The 21,810-nt window shown below is 50.8% G+C and overlaps 1 protein-coding gene across 12 annotated transcripts in view; it reads left to right on the forward strand.

Moving 5' to 3' along the window:
- The window catches only part of PAX2 (paired box 2), a 91,100-nt gene that overhangs the window by 53,958 nt on the left and 15,332 nt on the right, over positions 1-21,810 (forward strand). For all 12 annotated transcript variants that reach the window (XM_061403138.1, XM_061403142.1, XM_061403137.1 and 9 more), the window contains 2 exons: positions 14,955-15,130; positions 17,366-17,492. In XM_061403138.1, the coding sequence (XP_061259122.1) occupies positions 14,955-15,130; positions 17,366-17,492 (303 nt within the window). The remainder of the gene's footprint in view (positions 1-14,954; positions 15,131-17,365; positions 17,493-21,810) is intronic.

Raw genomic sequence — 21,810 nt, forward strand, 5'->3', positions numbered from 1 at the left:
GATCGAGACAGAGCAGACAAGGGGAGGAAAGAAAAGCTGGAGGAAAGCAGCCCCAGGAACCTGCATTAAAGTAAATGCAGTTTATGAAGTTTATGCTTTCCTCCTGGGGAGAGCTGGAATCTGTCCAACAGCCTCTCCAAGCCTGCCAGACAGCTCCCAAAGCAGAAAGTGCAGGCAGGAGTGCGAGCAAGCCAGTGACAGAGGGCAAGATGCACGGACTCTCTTTCTCCCCCTCTCTCTCTGGCTCTCACAGATCCCTCTCAGCCCCAGCAGACGGCAGAGCCTGCGATGAGGGATGCGGATAAGTGTTTGGTAGGAGGGTCCCCGGGTGCTTCCCTGCCCTCTTACTTCCCCACCCCCATCTCCATCACTTGTGCAGTGTGGACCACTGGAGCAACCAGCTTATGGAAGCAGCTCTGGGAGAAGGGCAGTGTGGGTGATCTTGAGGTCCTGGAAAGAAAAGGGACCAAAAAGTGGTCTCCCAGGAACCTGCCTGTATTTCTGATACTGGCGATCCATTTTTCTTTGGCAACTTGGTCTAGACCAATGTAATACCTCGCGGCTACTGAAGACAGCTCTGAAGGAGAAACTTAAGAATCTCTTAAGGAGAAACAATCAGAGACAGTATCTTTTTCTGGGAATTCAGAGGAAATAAATGGTTGACCAGGTAGGCTATGGGAGTGCTCAGAGGGACTGACAAGCAAGCTGGAGTCACTTTCTAGACTCTTCATCATGTGCACAAGCACATGGGTTCATGTGTGTGTTCACTAATAATATGTAAGCAGGCCAGAATCCTTAGCTTTAGAGGAAAGGGGAGTGTGAAGAAAAATGACTGGAAAGGGAACTATATAGCAGAGGCCTTAGCTCTGGCTGGGGAGAGGTGGAGGGGACAGAGGACAACCTCCAGTCTCTTGTCCCTGTGCTTCCTTGACATGCCTGGGCTGAGAATGGGCAAGGGGAGAAGCCTACCCCCCCCCAACACACACACCTCTTCCTGGGAGCCCCATGTCCCTACTCACGTTCTTCCAGGAGCTGGGACAGAGAAAGACAGCAGAGATGGAGTCACCTGAAGGCAGGAAGTCAAGGAGGAGGGGAAGAGTGGCTAGAAATCGCTGATTGAGGAGGATGCTCTGGGAAGCCAGGAGACCTGAGGCATGGAGCGAGGCAGAAACTGCCCAGGGATGGCTTTTGCCCTTTCTCTCCTCTTTTCTCCCTTTCTCCCTCCCTTCGCATCCTCATCCCTTCCCTCTTGCTTCCACACATCTTTATTGGTTCCGGTAATAGCGTTGATTTGCATGTCAGGCAAAGCCTTGCTCCACACACAAAAAGAAAACCCCAGCCGTGGCGGTGTGGCAGTGTCAGCTCTCGTTGTTGTTCGACAGTGTAAAATTAAATTAATAAAGCCCCCAACACAGGAAAACATAACAGGAAATTAATGGCCTTTACTGTCGCTCTGATGCAGTCATTTGCAACCCTGCTTTCCGCACCAAAGACTTCATAAATGCAAGCAGTTTCTCTAAACAAGCATACTTAGAGCGGCCTGGTATGTAATTTTTCGCCTTGCTTGTGTCCTTTGAGCTAACAAAGCCCCCTTCCCTTCTGGCTCCAGAGAGGTTTCTAACTGATTCTGGCCACAGCTGGAGCCCGGCCCCAGGCAGAAGGCCCCAGCCCTCCTGAGAGCCCAAACAGGACCAAAGGAGGCCTCAGGTCCCACCCAAACAGAACCCCAGCCAGCCCTCCTTCCCCGCCAGCGGCCAGTGAGCCCAGAGCCCCAGCCTCTGCCCACGGCCAACAGGAAGGCACAGCGCATACTCTTGGCCAGGAAAGTTGATCACTGTGGGGAATTCACCCAAATCCACCCAAAACTCACCCCTCCTCTTCCTCTCTGCAGCTGTTCTCTCTCCCACTACCTGTTTGCTCCCCTTCCCCCACCTGTCCCTGCTCACCCTCCTGCTTCTCCATCGGAGGTCACACACACCATGCTGGCAGTGTGTTGGCAGCGGGAGCCTGTGCACTTCTTTTCTGCAAACTGGAGGCTAACTTATCCAAAACAGGGAAAGTAACTGTACCGGTATCATTCTCTGGGGTTCTAGGTCTCCTCCATATATCCCCCTTCTCCCTAAATGATCATTCAGTCCATCCCTCTGTCCACAGGCATATTTCCCACAAACAGTTTCAGAGAACTGAGAGCCTGTGGGATACTGAGAAAGCTTTCACTGACCTCTTTGGGGCTCTCTGTGGGCGGAAGTTCCCACTGTGTTGGGATGTATAAGAGAGGCAAATAACCAAGATGTGTACCTCACAGCACTCACAGTCTTTGGAGAGGCAAGGCTTGCCTAGATCAGACGATAAGCTGTTAATTCAATGCTGAGCCACGTGGCTGAGCGTTCAGTAGGAATCCAGGCAAGTGGCTAGAAGAGCTGGCAGGAAATGGAACTTGAAGCTGGAAATGGCTGAAATATGGAGAGGCTGTCCCTAGGGCTGTCTCCCCCATGGAGGGAGGCCAGTGGCTGGGCTGAGAGTGGTGACAAGGAGGAGTCAGATTCCTAAAGGTCATCTGGTCTTATCTGCCATGCACATAAAACTCTCCGCAGCAGCAGTTCTTCCTGACAGGTCACGGCCCCTACCTGGACACAGGACCCAGATGGACAGTTGTTACTGGTAGCGACACAGCCTTTGTACTGAGTCAGTGTGGTGGTAAGGGGAGAACATGGGACTTGGGATCTCGATGTCTGGATGTGGGCTTCATCTCTGCTCCTTACTTGCTCTGGCTGATTACATAATCTCTCTGCATCTGTTTCCTCATCTTTAAAACAGATAAGAACACTTACCACACAGAATGGAGGCCAAGATGCGACAGTCCTCTCTCCCCCTCCTCCCTCCCTTCCATTCATTCCATCTGGTTTAATGAGCATCTGAAAAGACACTGGGCTGAGCCCTGGGTGGATTTCAGTTTCTCACATGGTGTGGTCCCTGCACTTAAGGGAGGTCCTTCACCATCCTGGTTACCATCTCTGAATTCATTCTTGACCGTTAAAGTCCCTCTTAAATGACCGCTGAACTCTAGAGACAATCTAGCCAAAGCCAAGTACAGTAGAATCCTTGCCATTGTCCATCTGGAGAGTCTACATCCATAATGTAGCCTAAGATTACATTCGATTTTTTAGCAGCCGTGTCAGACTGAAGCTCATATTGAGTTCGTGGTCAACGAAAACCTCGAGATCTTTTTCACATCAATTGCTATCAAGCCAAGTCTACCCCATTCTGCACTTGTGTAATTGATTTTTTAAAACCCTAAACACAGGGCATTCCATTTATCCCTGTTGAATTTTATCTTGTTGGTTTGGGCTCTTAATTTCACCTGAATAAGATCTTAAGGATGTCTTCTATGTCATCATCCAAGTAGCTTTTTTTAAAGAGTTATTTTCCTTTAAAATAAAGGAGAGCCACAAGGCACACCAGTAAAGCTGTCCCTCCTGGCTGTTTTAGGAACTATTGAGCCCAACAACCGTCACCCATTTCGCTGTTCTTCATCTTGTTCATAAAGTTTAGAAAGATTTTCTGTGAAATGTTAACATTTGCCATATCTGCAGTGTTTTCTCAATCAGTTAAAAGAATCCAATATAAGTTGATGAGCAGATTGAATGTCTGCTATGGATAAAGCATAACAGAACTGACTTAACAAAGGTAAACAGGAAGGACGCTGTCCTTGACCTCAAAAACCTTCTAGTCTAGTAGGGAGATAGATAGATAGATAGTGCATACCGTTATACAAGCAGATTGTGATAGATCTATGATCAAAGTATAAAGTGCTAATGATATATGTCAAGAAAGAGGGGGTCAGTTGCTTCTCACCAGGGCAATGGAGGAAGTCTTGGTGGGGCTGGCATTTGACCTAAATAATGATAACTAGTTAGGTTGCTACAACCTACTCTTGGTGAGTGCATGCAGCCTCCATGGTATCCCTTTTTTCTAATGCCCACAAATTAACTCACGATATGCAGTGTGTGCTGTGCTAAGTCGCTTCAGTCATGTCTGACTTCTTGAGACCCTATGGACCATAGCCCACCAGGCTCCTCTGTCCATGGGATTCTCCAGGCAAGAATACTGGGAGTGGGTTGCCGTGCCCTCCTCCAGGGGATCTTCCCAACCCAGGGATTGGACCCATGACTCTTACGTCTCCTGCATTGGTAGGCAGGTTCTTTACCACTAGTGCCACCTGGGAAGCCCCTGCATGATAATTTCTTCTAAAGATTTCCAGACCCTAATAGTAAATATATTAGAGTGTTGTTTGCATAAGCTTACCTGTCCCCCTTTTTCGCTATGGCATTGATCTTGTCACTGCCTTGCCCTTTCATTGTGACTGCTCAAGGATTATCAACAAAAAATTTAGGATCCTGTCTACCTCACCCCACCACCCTGCCCCACCTGAGGTCCTGACATTTGAGTTCTTTGAGCCTGGGAGAGGTAACTCAGTTGAAATGGTGAAGAGTTACGCACCTGGCTCCCGCCTGCCTGGGCATCTCCTGCCGGTCTCATTTTGAGGAGTCTTCTTTGATGGAGAAGACAAAGTCAAGCCAGGGGTTGAGAAGCTCTGCCTTCTCTTTCATTTCTCTCAGTGTTACCTCCTTTCTGAGCACTGAGCCTATGCCTGCCTTCCTTTCTGTTCTTTCTCCAAACGTGGTTGCCAAGGCCCTTTTGTTGTTTCAACTGTTCTGAGCTTTTGTCTTCCTGACAGGCTCCTGCTACTCTCATATCTATCCCTGGTTATGGTCCCCTCCTCCCTCCTGTCCTTTATAAGAAGAAAAAAATAACTGGTCTGATACTAAGTGTGATATATGCTCATTGTAAAAATATTCAGAAGATACAGTCGTTTTTAAAAGAAATTACCCATAATCGCATCACCAAGAGATAACAACTGTTAGAATTTTGGCATATTCTTTACAGTCTTTTTGTCTCCTGTGTGTATATAAGTCTTTATATTATGTATAATTATATATATTACATATATATGTATAATTTTTATCAAAATTGGAATGACACTGTACATACAGCTTGCATCTCACTTTTTTCACTTAACATTATATAGGACCATTTTCACATATCATTAAATATTCTTTGAAAACATGATTTTTTTAATGATTGCATAATCTTCCACTGTTCCATGTACATGTCCTTTTAAAATCTAGGCTCATCATATTTTAAAGCTCATTCGTGTGCGGCAACAACGATTTCCCTTAAATGCCCTCTCTTTCCACCCCTCCCCCACTCCCACTCTCTTTACTTTGTCAGGTTGATTATTTGAGCTTGTGGCAGTGGAATTTCATTTTTAGAGCATCCTGTCCTCATGGAATTATATTCCCCTCTAGAATCTCCTGCTGTGGGTGCACACAGCCGTTCTTTCCCTCAAGGCGTAGCAGTTTGCTTTCCTCGAGTCGGATTCTGCCCAAGTCCTCTTCTTTTGCCACTGTCAACTCTAGACATGGTTCTTTTCTTCCCAAATCCCCAGTGCGTCCCTGTGATCAGTTTCCTCTTTCTTGATCAGAATTAAGCAGCCTGGAATACTGGAAAAGGGCATAAGACTGAGAGCTTTCGTTCCTATCCTAAGGATAACTAGCTGTGTGACATGGGAAAATCACCCAACCTTTCTGAGCCTCTTTTTTTTTTTCTTTCTTTTTTTTTCTTTCTTTCTTTCTTTCTTTTTTTTAATCTGTAAGAAGCCATCAGATTAAATTATCTCCATGATACTTTCTAGCTATAAAATGTGATAACACTGAATTCCTATGTGAATTAGTAAAGTCCTATGCTGCTGCTTTTTCCTTCTAAAGGTAAACTGTAAGGCAAGTAAAGAATGAATCAATCTTTGCTTTGGGAATTCTATACTACAAAGCAGCCAGCATTCTTTTATCAGCTACTATGTGTCAGGCTCTGGGCTAGATTTACAAAAATGAAAAAAAGATGGGTCCCTGGCTTTAAAATAGTCACAGTTTAGTGAAGAAAACAAACATCAAAAAAAAAAAAAACAAACCTTAAGTACATATGGATTCTAAATTTGACTCTGCCACTTACTGTCTGGAACGAGTGCTTTAGAGCGGGTTACCCAACCTCGCTAGCTCTCAGTTTCTCCAGGTTATGAGCTCAGCTGCCAGAGGCATGTCGCCTGGGTTGCTTCTGCCTCCTCCTTCACTAGTTAGCTATGTAACCTTAGGAAAGTTCCTGAACCTCTGCACTTCCATTTCCTTACCTACAAAATGGAGATAATAATAGAAGCTTCCTGCTTTAAGTTCTGGTAAAAATGAAATGAGTTAATATATGTAAACTTCTTAGATGAGTGCCCAATATATAGTAAGCACTTAATGTTAGCTGCTGTTATTGTAAGGATTAAATCATTGGATTATGTTAGGCTTAGTGTCTGGTACCATAATAGGAATTGGATCGATTTTAGTTATTATTATTTCTACAATAGAGGTTTGGATAGATGTTTGTTGGAACGCAGAGAACAGAGAAGTGAATCCTGCTGAGGTAGGAGTTAGCAACCCTCTGGTGTTCATCTGAGGAAAGAGTCTAGGAAAGCTCGAGAGACGTGGCCAAGGACATATAGCAGGTGAGGGATAAAAGTAGAATTTCAGCCCAGCAAGATGTTACTCCTAGTCCAGTATTATGTTAGGACCACATATGTAGTTCATGTCCCCAGAGACACATGGGTGTAAATTGGCACAGTAAGACTGAGGTCAGGCAGGCAGGTAGCCACCCCCTGTCTTCCACCCTGTCCTGAACACATGGAGTGTTGAGAAGCAGAGCCTGGTCACAATTAGCAGGTTTGCCAGGGCTGGAAGGCTGGGCAGAAGCTGTTGTTGCTCAGAGCCAAAGCTTCGGGCCAGGTTTCCAAGGGCTTCTTTATGCTCTCCTCTTGAACTTGGCTTGGGGTGCCTGGCCAGGGCAGTCCCACGGATTGTCTAGTATTAATATAAGGACGAGAGGCCATGGTTCCAGAATGTCATCCTACCTCCCTGGACAGTGTTTATTTACATCAGCGCCTTCTCCCACCTGGCCCTTGCAGCCCCTTCCCAGCATGTGGCACTCCGCTCTCCTGCTTTCTCCTTCCTTTCTGGTCTCCTGCCCTTCTCTCCTCACCCCCTCATCCCCTTCCTTTTCCTTCCTCCTTCCCACTCGCCTCTCCATTCTCTGAATCCTCGCTCTTCTCCCAGTCTGGAGAGCAGCCTGATTCTTCAGCATCTCTGACCTCTCTCCCAGCCCTCCATCAGAGGGGAGGCCAGGGTGGCAGCCCAGACCTCTGGTCCTGGCCGCTGTGGGGGTGGGGCCGGGGCTGCACAGGCGGGCTGCCCTGAATGACAAGCGGGGATATTGATCGCGTTCTGAACTCAGCCCAGCCGATAGAAGGTAATTAATGACTCCATTTGCCTCAGTACCGAGGAGAACAATTGAGTTTGAAACTGCAACAACTGGCAGCTGGGGAGACTGGGGGTGGCCTGGGGGTGAACCCCGCAGAGGAAGAAGGTGGTGTGAGAGGAGCTAAGGCAGAGAGAGGGGGTAGAGGCCACCAATCAGAATGGGATGCAGCAAAGAGCCCCCACCTGGACCCAGTACCCTTGATCGCTCCTGCTCCCCAAATCCCCTAGAGGCCGAGGTCCATGACTTAGTGTCCCCACTTCCTCCACACTTTTCTCTTTTCTTCCTGTATCACTTTTCCAGGTCATTTTTAGTCTACAGGTGAAGTAAGGCTTACTTTCCCTGAGCTTGCTTCTTGTTAGCTGTGTGATCACACACGTTTTTTACTCTCCTTCAGCTTATTTCTCCGTTTGTAACATTAGACTAATGGTATCTCTTCTGCAAGTGTTCTGTGGGGGATTAGGGATAATGTGTGGAAAGCACCTGGAGCCTGCCTCATGCAGAGTTAGTGCTCAGTAAATGGCTGTGATGATGATCTTTGACAAGGAAAACAAATCTGATAGAGTGGAGAGAGCCTTAGAGTCAGACGTTCTTGAGTTCAAATCCAGCCTTTGGCTACTTTCTAGTTAGGAGATGTTGAACAAATAATTTTTGCCTCTCATCTGAAAAAATGAGAATAGTGATAGTAAATACCTCATAAAATTGAATGGATTAATGCGTGTATGTGGAAGCCCTGATGTTGTCAGTTTCCCTATAGATGGGTAGACATGTGTATTTGGGTTAATTTGACATTAATATACTTCTTTGCTATCCTTTAAAAGAATTCCTCTCAAATGCCTGATTCCTACTTCCTTGGGTTCAGTGGACAGCCCCTGTTCATTCCACATTGACTTTGATGAACCGTGGTGCTTTCTAACCAAGGAAATGGCATAATTTTATTCTGTCTATTACCATCACCCCCACCTACATTGGGGAATTCAGGTACAGTGTCAACACAAAAGGAAGACAGAACTCTTGTGTTTTGTCCCTTGTCTCGAGCCCTCATCCCTAATATGTGGTGATCAGTGCCTGCCCTCCTCCCTAAGATTCTGAGACCTCACTGGCCAGCCCTATTCATGGTTGGCCAGCCAGAGGGATCTGGCCTGGGATCAGAGGGGCGGGAGGTAGGGCTATGTTCCCAGGCAGTCCAGGAATGGATGGGGAGTGACAAGGCTAAGTGAATGAGAAGATAACACCTTTTTTGTTGAGGAGTAAAAGTCATTTTTATTAATGATTCTCGAAGTGGTATGTGCTTCTTGTACAAAGCCTGGATCATATGGAAAAACTTAGATGAGAAGTAAAGCATTTGCTCATGATCAGGGAGTAATCACTGTTACCCTGTGGGTGGCTCTCCTGGTCAAGGTGATCTTTGGTTTTACAATTCTCTTCTTTTGCATGGAGTTCAGGGCCCCACTGCTGGAGCCCTACTTGTGGGCTGGACCGGCAGATACTGCTACTCGTTGCTGCTCAGGCCACAACTGTCCACAGGGACTTTCCGTGTGCCAGGCTCCCTGGTAGAGCCTGGTAGATATGCCCTTGATCTAGCCATTTATCCTTGTTTAACCTGCACTTCAGTTACTCTGAACCTTAGTTTCCTCACCAGTAAAAAGTGAAAGTTGCTCAGTGGTGTCCGACTCTTTGCGACCCCATGGACCCCATGGAGTAGCCCACCAGGCTCCTCCTTCCATGGAATTCTCCAGGCAAGAATGCTGGGGTGGATAGACGTTCCCTTCTCCAGAGGATCTTCCAAACCCAGGTCTCCCGCATTGCAGGCGGATTCTCTACCATCTGAGCCACCAGTAAAAAGCAGATTATAATCCCTAGCTATCTTAGAGAGTAGTTGCTGCTGCTACTGCTGCTAAATCGCTTCAGTCTTGTCCGACTCTGTGCGACCCCATAGATGGCAGACCACCAGGCTCCCCCGTCCCTGGGATTCTCCAGGAAAGAACACTGGAGTGGGTTGCCATTGCCTTCTCCTAGAGAGTAGTTAGGAAGCCCAAATAACATAAGATCTACGAAAGCTTTCTGTTAACTGCTAGGCAAATATGAAGCGGTCAGAGAAGACAATACAAGCCTTTGTTCCCTTTGAAAGAATAATCTGCGTCAAAGTTTTAACTCAGCAGTTTGTTTAATTAATTTATTTATATGCTGTCTCCTTCTGGAAAAGACTTACGGGAGCTCACTCTCCTTCAGATATGCTATGGCTCATGCCAGAGTGGACACGGCACTTGGAATGGGCTCCAGTTCTGAGAGTCCTGTTGCCTCGTAGTGTGACCTTGGACGTCACCTCCCCTCCCCCACCTCACTGCCCACCCTGCTGGGTTTTATTACCTTAAAATGAGGAGTTTGGACCAAGTGTCCCCTCATCATTCTTCGTACAGTCTGGGCTCAGCAGCTCATAGGCTGTAGCTTCAGTGTAGGGAGGGTGCAAATCAGGAAAGGGGGGACCCTGGGAGGGACACAGCGTCCTGGATGGGGTCAGGGGCCCCTCAGCTGGGTCTCCTGGGTTTGGAACCTGGGCAGCAGAGTGAAGTGATGTGGAGGGCAGGCTTTGGGTTCAAACAGACCCGAATTCAAATCCCAACTCATTTACCAGCTGCATGGCCTTGGATAAGCCACTTAACCTCTCTGCCTCGGTTTCCTTTTTTAAAAAATGTTTTTATTTTTGGCTGTGCTGGGTCTTCGTTGCTGCTGCTTGCAGGCTTTCTCTGATTGTGGTGTGTGGGCTTCTCACTGAGGTGGCTTCTCTCGTTGCTGAGCACCAACTCTACAGTGCAGGCTCAGTCGTTGTGGCTCACAAGCTTAGTCTCCCTGCGGCAAGTGGCATCTTCCTGGACCAGGGATCGAACTCGTGTCCTCTGCACTGGCAGATGGATTCTTAACCACTGGACTACCAGAGAAGTCCCATCCTTATCTTTAAAAGAGGTATCACAGCATCTACCTCACAGGTTGTTGGGAGGATCAGATGGAGGGTTAAATGGAACAAGCTCTCAGTGCTGTGAGCTGCTAATGGATGGTGGCTGAGCAGGGACAGCAGAACAGGGCTGAACCCTCCACATACAAGTGCAGGGTGTCCCCTCGGGGGAGGGGGCAAGGTTACTAAACCTTCAGCAACCACATTTTCCAACCTCAATCTGAAAGTGGGGCCTGAGAGTGGGAAAGGATATTGGAAATCAGAATTGCTCCAGAAAGCCCAGGACATGTGGCATCATACTCCTGCCCTCCTCTTGGAGCCCTGACAAGACTTGGGCCGGTTTTACCATCAAGATGAAGGTTTAGGGCCCACTGTGTCATTTACGGAAGGACTTCCCTGGAACCAGAAATGAGCAGGTAGACCGGCTTTATCCCACACCTTGTGACCAGAGCCGAGGTGCGGGGAGTCCAACGTAAGGGCCGTCTCTGGGCCCTGTTCTCAAGCAGCCTCTGCCGGCTGCCTTAGACGGCATCTGCAGCTCCGAGGTCAAGTTTCACTCTTAACTGGGAACACAGCGTGCTCTGTTTCTTGGACAGAGGTACTGTAGGTAGGCAGGAAGGTGTTGGTGTGAGTGGGAAGGGACCACAGTTGATGCTATTGGAAGTTAACAAGCAGTGGAGCGGGTGAGGAATGTGTGTGAGTCGATGCAGGGGCCTGTTGTGGGCTTCTCACACCCTCTGACACCTGGGGCTGCATGGGACTTGCCTGACAAGTGACTGGATGTCCTGGGATGCCAAGTCTGCCAGGTGGCTGGTTCAGAGACCTTCTGCCAGGGGTCTGGCTTTGAATGCTACTCAGGATAGCCTCATTCACTCATTCATTCATTGAGTACCAACTCTGTGCCCAGCACCGTGCCTGGCACTGCAGCTATAGAGACGTACTAGTCATGATTCCTGCCTATGGGGAGCTCCCAGCCTGGCTCCTTAGCAAGGTGGATGCTGTCTAATCACTTTCTTTCTTGCTCACTCTTCAGCCCAGATCAAGACTCGCTTCTGCCTCTTCCTCCATGTTCGCCCCAGAGAGCTGTCCAGTGCTTGGGCCTGGCAGTGTCTCCTAGCCCAGCCCCACCCCTCCCCGATGCCACCTCTGAGACTCCACCCGTGGGAAGGCCCACCCGGGCCCTCTTTCTCCACATCCTGAGGATGCACCCCCGCCAGTGGGAGGCACAGGCAATGGCTTTGTGTTCTCTTCCTTTTCAATTCTCTTCTTCCATGGTCTCTGTTCTTCCTCTACTCTCTTCTTCTTTCCTCCTCTGCCCTCTACCCTCCAGCCCCACCCTGATCCGGGTCCTGGGCTGTGCTCCCCATCTGGATCCTCGAGCTTCCAGGAAAGCAGAGCCAGCTGGGCTCATTCCTACAGCAAGTGGGCAAATGCCCTCAGCACAGCCTATGCTTCTCTAGGCATCTGCTGCGGGAAGCTTCTTCCCTTTCTTCCTCTCTTTCTTTCTGCCCTGTCTGTCTCTGGCTTTCCTCCTTCACCGAGCTTCCTCTGCCTTGGACCTCTGAGTCCAGGCCTCCTTGCCTGCCTCCCTTCCCCACCCTTCCTCCTGCCTTTGCTCCCGCCTCCCTTCTCTAGCCGAGGGAAGGGTACCACCCTGGTCTCTGGGGAGAGCCTGTGAGAGCCTGTGGGCCCGCGGGCTGACCCGGGGGGCACTGCCTCCCTGTCCCCCACCAGTAATGCCACTGTCCTCTCCCTGCCCCTGCGACTTTCCACCCTGTTCCCCACAACTTTCTTTGTGCTCCTCCGCCATTCATCACGACTGCTGCCTTTCCCATTCCCTATCACCTTCCTTCTCCTTTGGGGGGTCTCCTCAAGCCTTTGGCAGCCTCATGCCTCCATCACCCTGGTTTGCTTTTCTGCCCTTCTGGCACCTTCTGTCTCTTCCCCACCCCACCCCCCTTCCCTCTTCCCTTCTCCCCGTTCCCAGTCTCCCCACCACCTCTTCCAGGAGCAGCCTTCCTTTCACCTTTCTTTCCTCCCTCCCTCCCCTTTCTGTGGCTGCCTCTGTAACCTGTCTTATCACCAGGGCCTGAGTATACGAAAAAAAATAAATAAATAAAAAGGTCAGTGAGTGGAGGGAGCAGCAATAACCCCTAAAACAGTACTATCAGTGGAACATGATTGATCAATTGAATTCCATAGCGGCTGAAAAATGTGGGATTAAGTAGTGTATTATACGCACAATGAGTTGAGGCATGATGTTCATTTCAAGTTCATTTCGCCGGCCTCTGCCACCAGATCAGGCAATCAATAGGGGCAGCAGATATCATATATCACCTCTCTGCGGGCTGGGGAGAGAGCACCATAATCTCTCGCAAATTTAGAGTGACAGATTTGTCAAGATCTGAAGGGCCCCTGAATAAATGAAGGAAAAGAGACTCCTCCAGCCAGTGACCTAAGGACAAAGCTTCAGTTCAGCCCCTACACACACACACACACACACACACACACACCCGGGCTGAGCCAAGCCACACACAGGCATATACACAAATCTACAGAGAGGCATAGTATGAGTCTCACTACACATAGCACACACCCATGCATATAGCATGTGAGGCTGTGTTCACAGACAAATGCACTTGACTCCCCAGGACCCATGGGTGACACTGGAGTAACCACACACAAAGACACTCACTGTCTCCCTCTGCCCTGACAGAAAGGCTTCCCAAAAAGGTAGGACTCCAGCAACAGAGGATTAGACACAATGAAACATGCAGATATTAATAGCTCCAAGGGATGGCCTTAGGATGATGGCACGTCCTTGAAAGAGAAGCAGGCACAGGAGAAACATAGAGATGTGGGCTCACACTCCCTGTGCAGTCACACCTGTACACACACACCTTTTCAGAAAGGTTCTTGTGCTGTCACTTATACATACCCAGACGCTTATCTGGATGTGTATATGTGTGCAAATGCATGCATATACACAGAAGATACACAAAAGGGGAAAATAAATATGTCACCACCTGACTCAGATAGAGAGAAGCACACACTCCCTCTAAGACAGAAAATCATCCCAGAGGCTTACACAGAAAAAACACACGTTTTGTGGCCTTAGGAACACAGGAAACAGAAATATCATTCATGTTGTCCCTGTGTCTGTCTGTCTACCTCAGACATCATCCTGGTCTCCATTTCTCTCTCTTTCACACACACACATACAACACACTTTCTTTGCTTTCCCACCCCCTCCAGAATGGAGTGAAGACAGGAAGTCCCATTAGGAAAGCAGATCCCCTTGCTCCATCTGGGAGACCAGCAAGAGACGATGGCTGCAGGTTGAGGTTAATCAATATGTAATATTTTCTATGGTCTCCTGAATGATACTGTATGGTGTTACTGTATATAATGCAATATTGATTATATCATATCGTATAATCACCTATAAACTGATATATATAACAGACCCAGAGGAACACCCTGGGGCCTCCAGCATGGCTGGCCCCAGGCCCAAGACTCCCCAGCTGGTTTCGGGCTAAGGGAAGCAAAGGAGTGGCCAAGCGGTGGCTGCGAGGACCCAGCTTTGGGCCCGGGGAGTGGTGGGGCAGGGGTTCAGAGAATGTGGGCAGAGTGGGTGCTTGGCCCACTGTGCACTCTGAAAACCCCTGCGGGTCAGATAGAGAGGGCAGGGCCAGGGAGGCAGGGGTAGCCAAGTGATGGGAGGCCCAGGGAAAGCAGCACACAGATGGGACTGGCCTGCAGCCCCAGGGAGTGGGCACTCTGTGGCACTGTCCTGGTGTTTCAGACCTGGGGTGGGTCTCAGGTCTCTGTGGAGATGGCAGGAGGAAGCAAGTGGCCAAGGAGCAGGCCTCTGGCAGAGTTTAGCCGGAGTTCAGGTCAAGGACAGAAGCTGAGGGGGGGGTTGCCTCAGAGCACAGCAGCATCTGCAAGGACCTGGGCTTCAGTCTCTGCCCGAGTCGCGTTTCCTGGCTCCCTGTCACCTGCCTTCCTCCTGCTCCAGTCTCAGGCCTGACCCAACGTAAGAAGAGCGCCTCCGCTGGGCCCCGAGTCCCTCCTCCCTCAGTGGTGAAGTTAATTACTTCACCCAGTCTCTGTGTTACAGTCAGCCTCGGAGATTTGATGATTTTCCACCCTTGGAGTCAGTGGAACTGAAATTCATCTCAGAGCCAAGTTCAATTCTCCACAGGCTCAGTAATGCTGGCCTGAGACACCCAGCTCCTCCCCCCAGGCTGACCCAGGGCTGAGGGACAGGAGGGGTTCGGGGGAGATATGTCCCAAGAGCCCCTCTGGCTCCCCCACCTCTGCCTAGCCCTTCCCACCCCCACCCCCAGCTGTTATACCTTCCCTTTGTCTTCCCAGGTCGTTCTGGGGCGCTGGCTCCCTCAGTCAGGACTCTGACGCATGGCCAGCCCCTAGGTCAGCCCCTTAAGCCTCAAAACTGGGCGTAGGAGTCCTAGAAGGGGTACAGAGCCCCGGGGGCCCAGCCAAGTGCCCACCCCCTTTGCCCACTGCTTTGTTCTGTGTCTCTGCTCACCTGCGCTCATGCCCCAAGTGCCCCTGTGTCCTCCAGATGTGTCCGAGGGCTCAGTCCCCAATGGAGACTCCCAGAGTGGCGTGGACAGTTTGCGGAAGCACTTGCGGGCCGACACCTTTACCCAGCAGCAGCTGGAAGCTTTGGATCGGGTCTTTGAGCGTCCTTCCTACCCTGACGTCTTCCAGGCATCAGAGCACATCAAATCAGAGCAGGTGAGGAAGGAGCTCTCTGCTTGGAGAAGGGAGAGGGACTGGGCAGAGCAAGGCTTCTGGAGGACATGCACACAGGTCGGCCAGGTGCACACCCAGCATCATACGTGCTGCCTATAGGTGTGTCGTGTGTGCACACCCTATAAGCACCCTCACACTAGGACATTATGACAAAGCTGAGAAAATCATCGTGGTATGTGGCAGTTAGAAACGGTGAGTTCTGGTGCAAGTATGGCCCGTAGGCGAGTCTTACCTCCTCTGTTTCAGCCCCGTCCTCAGGTTCCCTGTCTATAGAATGAAGGGCTTGGATGGAAGACCTGACAGGTCGCTTCCAGCCCTGCCATCCTGTGCTCCTGGCATAGGGTACTCAGGAACAGCCCTTGCCTAAATGCCCCTAGAGTCCTACAGAAAGTCTGAGGAAGCTTGGATGCTCTTCTTGCCCCAGGAGGTGTCAGGAAGAGAGCCCAGTGCCCGCCTCCTGCTCCCCCACCCGGCTGTCCATCATGACCCCAGGCAGGCTGACAGCCCACCCCTCAGACCCAGTACTTCCCACAGATGCAGAACAACCCAGAACACCCCAGCACAACACACAAAACACATCTCCTAACTCCTGACACTTAACCCTGTGCATGTGTTCACAGACGATCCACCACCCACCTGCTCCCTCCCCACCCCTTCCCCCACAGCCCATCAGCCAGTTGGTGTGCCCTCCCCCAGACCACCAACTCAGCACCCCTCCATGGCGGCCTTCACCCAGAAGATAGGATAGCCCCCCGCCCACCGCCGCACGTGCATGCTCCTACACGGGAGCACACACACATTCTCCCCACACTACGGCCCGGGCCAGGCCCACAGTGAGCACAGCACGGCCTGCCATGTTTGCACACTCAGCACACACCCACACGCAATGCACAAGCACAGCCGTGCAGACTCTGCACAGCACAGTTCTACTTGGGACTCCAACAGCTCTCAGCCATTCGCCTTTCTCCCCGCCCGTCCTTTTATCCCATAAGCTGTTTGTCTTCATAAAACAAAAATCAAAAGTCTTTTTAAGGTGCCCTGAGCCATAAACCAACAAAGGAGGAGCCGGCCGAGGCCGACGGCTTCGTGCACCCTCCCCGAGTCCCCGGCTGTATTACAATGAATAACCTTTATTTACTTTCATTAGACTATTAAACACCAGCACAGTCATTTTTCCCCCTGAAACTCGGAGCAGGGCCCATAAAGCAAATCCGAAGCCTAATTGAGTTCATTTTAATTTCTCTCCGATCACAGCGAATTACTCTGGTGATAAATCAGGGGGCAGCTTCACCCCCAGTAGAAGGCCTAATTTGCAGCTAATTACAAAACTGATTTCTACAGGAAGATCAATACGAGAAGGAATTGGAAATGACGAGGCAATCCTGTCCAGCCAAGGAGGGGAGGGGGTCCTCTGGGGGGGGGGGGCCAGGAAGCGGAAGAGAAAAAAACGGACCCGAAAGCACAGAAAATCAGTTTTAATTTAACGTAATATTAATCAGAGCAACTTTTCCTGCTTTGTGCGGGCTCCTGGTCAGCCCAGCTCTGGGGTCTGGCTTGGCGGTAGCTGCAATAAAAAGGCAATTACCGGAGTGTTTCAGGCAGGACACCCTTTCAGAGTCAATGACTGGCCCCCTCCCACCCTTCTGTTAGCCATGTGGACTCTCCCCCTCCCCAATTTCATACCCCAGTGCACAGGCAGAGAGCGAGGGGCCCGTGAGGCTGTCTTTGTTTGTTTTTTAAAAAGGGGCGCCAGCACCCGATCAGCGGCCCAGCAGTGCCAGGCTGGAGGCCCCACTAGGCCCTTCCCCCCAGCTCCTGCCTCTGCCATCGCATCAGGCTTCATCTCTCCTCTCTGAGACTCCCTACCCCTGGGCACCTGAAAACACCCCTGGCCTCTTACCAGGGGGTTTCCCACTGCTACCTCTCGCCCTTGGGGGCTTCTTAAGCAGGAGAGGCTGCAGAGAGGTCAAGGGTGCTCGGATACCCACCAAGAATGGACAGGCTGCCCCTCAACTTCCCAGAGTCAGGTCTGCCTCCCCCACACACAACTCTGCATCATCCCTTGAGCCCACCCCCCCAACCCTCCCCGCCCTCTGCCTGGCCAGCTCCTTCCACCCCATCTGGGAGGGCTCCCCGTCCCTCCTCCCCATCTGCACACCGAGGCCTCTCCGCATGTGTGCGTCAATAGCGAGCTGTCTCTTTTCTCTCTCCTCCCAGGGGAATGAGTACTCCCTCCCAGCCCTGACCCCTGGGCTTGATGAAGTCAAGTCGAGTCTATCTGCATCCACCAACCCCGAGCTGGGCAGCAACGTGTCAGGCACGCAGACATACCCTGTTGTGACTGGTAAGGGGGCTTCCAGGAGGGTGGGGAAACTGCTTTCGGTGGGGGCGCCTCAGCCTATGCCATCTGGGGCCCAGTGCGACAAGTGGGCTCCCTGCCATGATCTCTGTAGAAAGAGCAAGTCTCCAAAAGCCAGGGCACTTCCTCAACAGACGTGTACAGATGTAGGATAAAACACCATGGGCAGACTCTTTGTGTGCTGCAGCCTGGAAAGGTCAAAGCCAGGATGGGTTATAGCTGGTTCTTTCTGCCCATGCTTTTGCCTCTTTCTGTGCCTTTTTTTCTTGCCTCTACCAGGGTGGTGAGAATTATGAGCCTCTCGCTAGGATGTGCATGGGAGAAGGAGGGTAAATAAGCCAGGCTAGCAAGAATGGAGCCTGAGTGCTCATTCAATGTTGAGCCTCCACACTCCCGTGTCCTCAAGTCCCCTGGAGGACCTGTGTCCCTCTCCTCTGGGTGGCCCGGGAGTACCAAAATTGTGGCTTTGGGCTTCAGGGCATGGCATCTGGTTCTGTGGTAACAGATAAGCTCAATTAGTTCAGCCCTTCTCCAGCTTCTCAGAGACATCACTGAGACCAAGGCTTGATTTCAAGGCCAGACAGGGTCCCGTCCCTCGATGCAGGGGGTGGGGCACCTAATCCAGGTGGATCCAGAGCAGCAGAGGCAGCTAGAGGGGAAGAAGGCCGAGGTGCAGCGCAGTGGAGGGCCCAGCTGATGACACTCCTGGCCTCTGAGCTGCGGGCTGGCACTGCAGAAAAGGGTTTCCGGGCCAGGAAAGTGCCCAAGTGGGAGAGACACACATCGAGGTGTTATTAAAATTCACCTAATTATTCTGGAGACAATAAAGCCAATGTGCCGTTTGTTCCTTGGGAGAGAGAATGACTGAGAAGGGTCTCGGTGGGGATTGGGAGATGCTGAGGCATTACTTGCCGAGCAAGGCGAGCGGAGGTGGCCTGGGGACCTGGCAGCCCAGCTGTAAGCAGCCAGCAGCAGAGACAGGGAGCGGGCTTGGCCCCACTGGAGGACAGGTTCCGACTTGGAGCTGTTCTGAACGTGGCTCAAGTCTGAGACAGGCTGCAAGCAGCCACCGTCTTCCACCTGGGAGCTTGGGAGAGCCCTGATGCTTGCTGTTCCATATTCTCCCTAAGGGGTGTCCCAGACCCACTGTTTCTGGCCTGGACAGAGTAGAGCTCTTAAGCTAGGCAGTCAGAGTTTGAGTTCTGGACAGGCTTTTTGGGAGTGACAGCCAAAAGCTGGGTCAGGACACAACACAGGGCCCACTGGCCCTCAGCAGGAGACAGTCCATTGCCCAGTACAGAAGCTCTCTGAGCTGTGGGCGTTCCGACCCAAGGAAGAGCGATGGCCTAGGATGGGTCACGTTTCTTCTGATCTGCTGAGAGTTACAGTCGTCACTTCCCAAAGGTGGCCCACCCCAAGGCAGCAGCAAATCAGAGTCCAGGAGACTTCTCTAACCCCAGCTATGCTTCCCTGGGCCCAGGGCCACCATCCAGAAGGTAGAGGCTTTCTGGAGTGGCGATAAGGATCTCTGGGGCAGGGTTCCTACAGCAGGAGAACTCAGGCTGGTGCAGAAAAGTGCCTCCACCTTGAGCATCCCCCCGCCCGCCTCCCCCCCATGGCCCTGGAACGGTCCCAGCTCAGCCTGGGAACATCTCCGGCTGATCCATCTGGATCCAAGTGTGAGAAAAGTTCATTTCAGACCCAGCTTGACATTCCCAGGTGGCAAGTTAGCACTAACATCTCAATCTGTATGCGACATTTCAATCAAGCGAGGAGTAACAAAAGCAGAACCATTAACATTCGGAGCTGTTCACCAGTGGTAATGACGGGGAAACTCGCTCAGAAACTGGAAATTACCAAAAAGAGAGAAGAGTGTGGAGAAGTGGGGGAGGGGCGATGGGAGGAGGTAAGGGGGCAGGGAATGATTTTTCTACACTTAGGCCAAGATCCAAGGTTTGGATTAATGGTGCCATTACCCAAGAAAGGGCTACAGATTATGCTCATTCTTAAAATGTTTTTGCTGGCAATTAAACGGCTGCAGTTATTGATCTTTGTTGATTTTATGTCCTCCTAATTTGCATAATCTCTTAAAGATGAATGATTCATGATGTGTTTAATATGGGGACGAACAGAATTTGCTGGAGGTACTGTCAAGGTGAGAAACAGGGCAGTGCCCAGAGGTTTCCTGGACCATCTCAGGAGTTGGGTCCAGCAAGTTGGCCTTCAGGCCAGGAGTTTGTGGGTAGCAGTGAGCAGTGATGTAAAGAGAGCGGACATCAGAGAGGTGGATTTCGGGTGAGTTTTTCTAGAAGGATGTTGATATCTAGAACTGGGTTCCAAGCACAGCTCAGATACAGGAATGGCTTTTGGTGTATTTGAAAAAATCCCCCCCGTAAGATTCTTTATGATTTTATTTGGTTGGAGAGTATGAAGGGCTTTGGTGGGGGAGGAAAGGGCTGGAGCTTTCCAGCAGGTGATTCTGGCCAGGTGTGTGCTCCAGGTAAGAGAGGGCATCCTGTGGCCACAGTCCAGCTTGAATGTGCTCAGGTGTTTGAGGAGCCCTCTTCACCTCCTATATCCTAAACTAAACCCCCAGCTCATCTTCCTCCCAGGGGACAGGCAGCTGAGGCTGTAAACCTCTGCAAGTGAGTCCTAAGGAAACAGCTCAGGAAGCCCTAGCCCAACCCGACAAGCCGACCTTATTGATATTCCTGCCACCTCCTGGCACTAGAGGCTGATTTCAAACTTCACCAGCCACTTGATGCAACTGTTCCACAAGGTCAGGACTGAGAAGAGAGAGGAACCTGGACTATTGTTTGGAGGGGAGAGTGGAGCCCAGTGGGCCAGGACACAGCTAATCACATTGCAAGCAAGGGTGGCTGCTGAAGCCTGGGGCTTGGCCCGAATGCCTCCCCTCCCTACCTTCCATCATGGAACCAGAGAGGGAGACGGATTTTTCTGGGTAGTGTTTGCAAGTTCTGCCGAGATTTTAATTTCACCGCATCACAACTCAGCAAGCTGCCAAGTCAAGCTGGTTATTTAAATTTATCACCCACTTTCCCTTCCGCCGCTGGGCCGCTCCAGCTCAGCAGCATCTCTTCTCTCCAGCCCACTGCTCTAGGCTGCTGGTCTGGAACAGAGCCGAGTCTCTCCTAAGTGATAAGGAAAAGGGGGCCAACTGGATGAGAGACGGGGTGGGGGGCACTCTAGCCCCAGGCTTCCTCAGGTTGCCTGGCTGCAGCAACCTTCTACCACCTTCTTACCCTTTCAAAGGACCTCAGAGCAGGGCTGCCATCAACCCCTCAGTGGTCCCAAGGGCCTTTGAGTCAGGGTCTTTTCAGGGAGGACTCTGGTTCTGACTGTGTGCTGATGCCTCCAAGTCTCCCATCACTGGTAGAAAAAAGCCTCTCTTTCCCATGACCTCCTCACTGTGACTCCTCTTGTGTGCCTGGCCAGGTCTGCAGCTGCAGAGAGTGTGAAGGGACCTTGGCAGTGATGTTGATCTGCAAGAGTAAGATGAATACTAGTTTCAGGATTCCCAAAGTCACTTGCAGATGCTTCTGAGCATTTAGAGAGTCCCTTTGCCTGGTGAAGATCCACCCTGATAATGAGAGCAGGTTCCCTGCCTGGGAGCGCCAGTGGAGCAAGATGGTGTGGGGGGGAAGTCAGGGCTTGTACAGTGGCTCTCCATGTTCACTCTAGAACCCGAGGGATACACTGGGCCCCAGAGCTGCTGCCCTGAGTGAGTGGGCTTCACAGCCTCTGGTGAGGCTCAGTGCTGAACACTAGGGAGCTTTATGCAAGTAAAGTTCTCCCCACCCTCTAAGTCCCAGGGGGTGACAGATGAATAAGATCAATGTCCAGAAACAAGGCAAGCTAAACTTACCAAAACACAGCTGGATAAATAACAATGAGAATTGCTAATATACAACCAAACCTCACCCTCTGGTATCAGAAACAGAGGGAGATTCAAACCCAGAGCAAAGTGTGAGAGGCCACAGTGGAGGCAGACCCTAACTGGGGGAGGCTGGGGTTGTAACATACCAGACAGAAAACATGATCTTGGGCCCCAGAGAAGCAACAACTAGAACTGAGTATTCCCCTGAATAAAGTCAGGAACAAAGCAGGACAACACTGTCTATGAAAGGGAAACCGCAAAGTCATCCCCAGGGCCCACGGAAACAAGCAAGGGCAAAGTGATGTCTCTCTGAGAAGTGGAGACCCCAAGCCTAACCCTGAGTCCAAATTTACACCATGGGGATGTGGCAGGAACTCCCAGCTAAGAACTTACATCCAAATTTAT

Source organism: Bos javanicus, chromosome 26 (genome assembly GCF_032452875.1).
Source record: "Bos javanicus breed banteng chromosome 26, ARS-OSU_banteng_1.0, whole genome shotgun sequence".
In the NCBI taxonomy this organism is placed as follows: domain Eukaryota; kingdom Metazoa; phylum Chordata; class Mammalia; order Artiodactyla; family Bovidae; genus Bos; species Bos javanicus.